Source organism: Cyprinodon variegatus, unplaced genomic scaffold (assembly GCF_000732505.1).
Source record: "Cyprinodon variegatus isolate N-32 unplaced genomic scaffold, C_variegatus-1.0 Scaffold210, whole genome shotgun sequence".
Taxonomy (NCBI): domain Eukaryota; kingdom Metazoa; phylum Chordata; class Actinopteri; order Cyprinodontiformes; family Cyprinodontidae; genus Cyprinodon; species Cyprinodon variegatus.
Window position 1 is genome coordinate 940,927 of NW_015150663.1, and position 4,682 is coordinate 945,608.

Here is a 4,682-nt window from a genome sequence, read left to right on the forward strand (position 1 = left end):
ATACTTCTAAATATCTCCAAGAGACTAATTATGATGGGACACTGTGTCACAGCATCCAGTACAGATCAGGAGACAAACGGTACATGTTGGTCGGACCCAGGATGAGTATAGGATCTACTATAGTACCAGGAAGTCATGCAAATACACTTGTGCTTCCTGACAGGAGAAGAACATCTGAAGAGGTAAGATTATGTTTAAACTGTTTGATGAGACCACTATGACCTTAAAAAAGTAATATGTTTGGAGTAGTAAATCTGCCTGTACACAAGACCAGCAGAAGCCATTGTAATTTTTGATTCCCCACACCATATTAGAATGCTACAATTTATTTCCATTCAACTCCATGTCTATTTTTTCAACAGTTTTGGATTATGTTGCATTACATTTTCTTTAGTTTTTGTTTTTTTTTGGGTATATTTAGGTTTTGTTATCATCTCAAAAGGACCTTCTGCCTTAAAACCTTTCAAGGAAGGTAATAATTAATGTTTAAACTTAATGGTAAAATAAATCATCTCACATTTTTATACTTTGTAGTGTCCGTTCAACAGCTATATATGTTTTGGTAATATTTAGATCAGTTAATTGTGAAATGGTGAGTCTCTGAAAACCCTTAAGCTTATTGCTGTCCATGGATCCTGAATTTAAAGTCTGTGATGCAGGTAAAATGGCATCATGTTAACTACAAAATAGTGATCCAGTTTCACAAAACAGTGCTTCTTAGCCTCAAGTGATTGACTTTCATTGTGCACTATCCCATAGCATCTTATAAAGACTCTGTCTACAAGCTGTATATATTAGCTGAAGCAAAGCTAAATATGATTTCTAGGATCATACACAACAAACTAAAATAACTAGAATATCAAAACAACTTGTAAAAAATAGTGTAAATATTTTATTATTATATAGTAAAAAAAATGAATTCATAACTGAGCCTGGAATGTTTTGATACATTTTAAACACTTTTAGGAATTGCCATTCTCTTTTTCATTTTGCATATGTTTTAAGAGTTTAGACTATTTAGAGACTAAAAACTTAAACAAAGAAAAATAATATATTGGTACTGCAACAGCAGCTCGCATGGGGGCGCTGCTTTTGCAATTTTACCCGGGTGGAACTCCAATTTAATATTTTGGAGGTTTTGCGGAAGGGTAAGCCTGTGCTTTAGGGCGATGCCCAGAGATCCGACGGTGTAAATCAGTTCATTGATTCATATTTTTTTCTAAAAATGCATCTTACTGTTTTTGGTATAAACTCGTGTTTAAGAGGTAGATTTTGTATCCTTTTTGTTTTGATTTGTTTTTAATTCTTCTTTTTTTTTTTTTATTCGCCATGGCACGAAGAGGATGCAATGCGTGGTTTGAGCATCGGCTCATCTTTATTTTTTGTTTGGGTTTCACTTTTGATTTTTCTTCGGGGCAGCTCAGATACTCGTTACCAGAAGAAATAACAACGGGTGCTGTTGTTGGAAATATTGCTAAAGATCTGGGGATGGAGCCAAGTGTTTTAAAGGCCAGAGATTTTCGCATTGTCTCTGGATCGAGTGATGCGCTTTTCCAGCTTAACAATAACGGAGTCCTTCTCGTCAGCCAAAAAATAGACCGAGAGGAGGTGTGCAACCGGATCGCCACCTGTATTATCAACATAAAAACTGTGTTGGAGGATCCCTTAGAGGTACATTATGTCACCATCGAGGTATTAGACGTGAACGACCATTCTCCCACATTCCCCGTTAATGAAACACATTTAGATATATCAGAATCGACCATATCGGGGGCTCGGTTCCAGCTGCAAGGCGCACTGGATCCAGATAGTGGTTTGTTCTCTGTTCAACAGTACAGGCTGAGTCAAAACGATCATTTTCGTTTAGAAGTTAAAGACAGGGGACATGATGGTAAAATTCCTGTTTTGTATCTCCATAAACCGCTGGACAGAGAAGCTACAAGAAGCCATAGATTGCTGCTCACGGCGGTTGATGGAGGAAAGCCTGCCCGATCAGGAACGATGGGAATAGTTATAAATGTTTTAGATGTAAACGACAACATGCCAGTATTTGCTAGGGAATCATATACTGCGGAGCTTAATGAAAGTTCACCTGCTGGAACAACAGTAATACAGGTAAATGCCACTGATAAAGATGAGGGTCTAAATGGAGAAGTAGTTTATTCTTTTGGAAATAATGTAAATTCTGAATTACGTGAACTATTTGAAATTGATTCAGTTACAGGAGCTATTATTGTCAAAGGACTCATTGATTATGAAGCAAAGGATAGATATGAAATTGATGTCATTGCATCTGATAAAGGACCAGTCCCTCTGTCCACTGAAAAAAGTGTTATAATAGTTGTTGTAGACCAGAATGATAATGCACCTGAAATAGAAGTGACATCCTTATCAAGTGCAATACCTGAAGACTCCAAACCTGGAAGGACAGTAGCTCTGATAAGTGTTAGTGATGAGGATTCAGGTATAAATGGGAAGGTCATATGTTCTATAACTGATGATGTACCTTTTACATTAACACATTCCCTACAAGAAAACATGTTTTCGATTGTTACAAAATCTCTGCTTGATAGAGAACTTAAGTCAAAATATGAAGTAACAATATTTGCGAGAGATGCTGGTGAACCACCTCTGACAGCTAAAAAGACAATAAGTGTAACAATATCTGATGTGAATGACAATAGTCCAGAGTTTTCAACAAGCCCATATACTTTTTATGTTAGTGAAAATAATGCTGCTGGAGCCCTATTATTTTCAGTGACTGCTGTTGATTATGATGAGGGGGACAATGCCCTCATATCATACACTATACAAAGAAGGGGCGGTGAACACAACAAGATGATATCATTTCTCAGTATAAACTCTGAAACTGGAGACATTGTGGCACTGAAAAGCTTTGACTTCGAAACCCTGAAAACATTCCAGTTTCATGTTATTGCATCTGATTCTGGGACTCCATCACTGAGCAGCAATGTTACAGTAAATGTTTTCATTTTGGATCAGAATGACAACCCTCCAGTCATCCTCTATCCAGTCAGCTCCAACGGTTCTGCTGAAGGTGTGGAGGAGATTCCCCGCAATGTGAACGCAGGACACTTGGTGACTAAAGTCAGAGCCTATGATGCTGATATAGGTTATAACGGTTGGCTGCTGTTTTCACTGCAAGAAGTTACTGACCACAGTCTGTTTGGTTTGGACCGCTACACAGGACAGATCCGAACACTTCGCTCATTCACAGAGACAGATGAAGCTGAACATAAACTGGTCATACTGGTCAAAGACAATGGCAACGTTTCCCTCTCCGCAACAGCTACAGTGATTGTGAAACTTGTGGAGCCAAAAGAAGCTTTTGCCTCTTTTGATGTGAAAAGCACAGCAAAGGACGATGAAGATAATGATGTGACATTTTATCTGATGATCACCCTGGGTGGAGTTTCAGTGTTATTTATCATCACTATAATTGTTCTTATTACAATGCATTTCACCAAATCTACAGACTCTACTTCTAAATATCTTCAAGAGACTAACTATGATGGGACACTGTGTCACAGCATTCAGTACAGATCAGGAGACAAACGATACATGTTGGTCGGACCTAGGATGAGCATAGGATCCACTATAGTACCTGGAAGTCATGCAAACACACTGGTCCTACCTGACAGGAGAGGAATGTCTGAAGAGGTAAGACTATATTTGGATGGATTTTGATAAAACCAGTATGGCTTGAAAAAGTAGCAGTATGTCATGTTTGGAGTGTTAAGTGTTTCTTTTATATAAACCAGCTAAGCCACTGCCCTTGTAACCGACATAAGGCAAGAATGCCACAGTTTATTACCACTACATTCCATGCCAACTTAGTCAGTCTGTTTTGAATTATTTTACAATAACTATTTAGAACTTTGTTTTCAGTTTTGTAGTTTCTCTGTCTGACTTTCTGGTTGTTTATTATCTCATAAGTGTGTCCTATTTGAAGAAGTGTGTAAGAGGCTAAGATTTAATATTTAAATGTCATGGTTCATCACATTTTCTCACAATTTATAGTTAGTGGTGTGGCTGGTCAATAGTTATTAATTTCTTATTTTTCTATGTCTAATAATTGTGACAGTGTGACTCTGAAAATTATTTGGCTTATCACTGTCCCTGGTGCTGAATTTGCAGTAAGACTTATCTTTATGTGCTGTTTATATGACAAAAGCGAGCTTTGTGGTGTAGTTGCAGCAGGGTTATGTTAATTGTAAAGTTGTGTTCCAACTCCATAAGACAGTGCTTCTAAATCACGTTAAGCATTTGCTTTAATGGGACACTGTGTTTTAGTGTCTAATTAAAATCTGTCTTCAGACTGTATATTTTAGTTGAAGCAACTATACATATGAGTTATAACGTCATACGCAACAGATGTACAATATCTAAAGAAGCAGAAAAAGGACTGGAAATTTGAAAGTGATATTAAATTTAGTTATTAATATGAATCTATAACACAGCCTTTATTGTTTTTAATGATTTTAAGTAGTTTGGGGATTTATTAGTATTTTTTAAATATTGTTTTTTCTTTCTTTTTTTTGTTTTTCACAACTTTTAAGAGGTTAGAATGTTTTGTGACTAAAATGTAAACAAGGATAGGCTACATATTATATTTGTATAGTAACAGAAGCTCGCATGGGGGCGCTGCTTGTAAAATTGTA

At 36.8% G+C, this 4,682-nt stretch overlaps 1 protein-coding gene across 1 annotated transcript in view; it reads left to right on the forward strand.

Annotated features, from left to right (window-relative positions):
- Nucleotides 1-3,802, forward strand: part of LOC107088209 (protocadherin beta-5-like) — a 9,121-nt gene extending 5,319 nt beyond the window's left edge. The window contains exons 2-4 of the mRNA XM_015380231.1: nucleotides 1,558-1,692; nucleotides 3,004-3,427; nucleotides 3,783-3,802. Coding sequence (XP_015235717.1) covers nucleotides 1,558-1,692; nucleotides 3,004-3,427; nucleotides 3,783-3,802 — 579 coding nt within the window. The remainder of the gene's footprint in view (nucleotides 1-1,557; nucleotides 1,693-3,003; nucleotides 3,428-3,782) is intronic.
- Nucleotides 3,803-4,682: the final 880 nt, after the last annotated feature.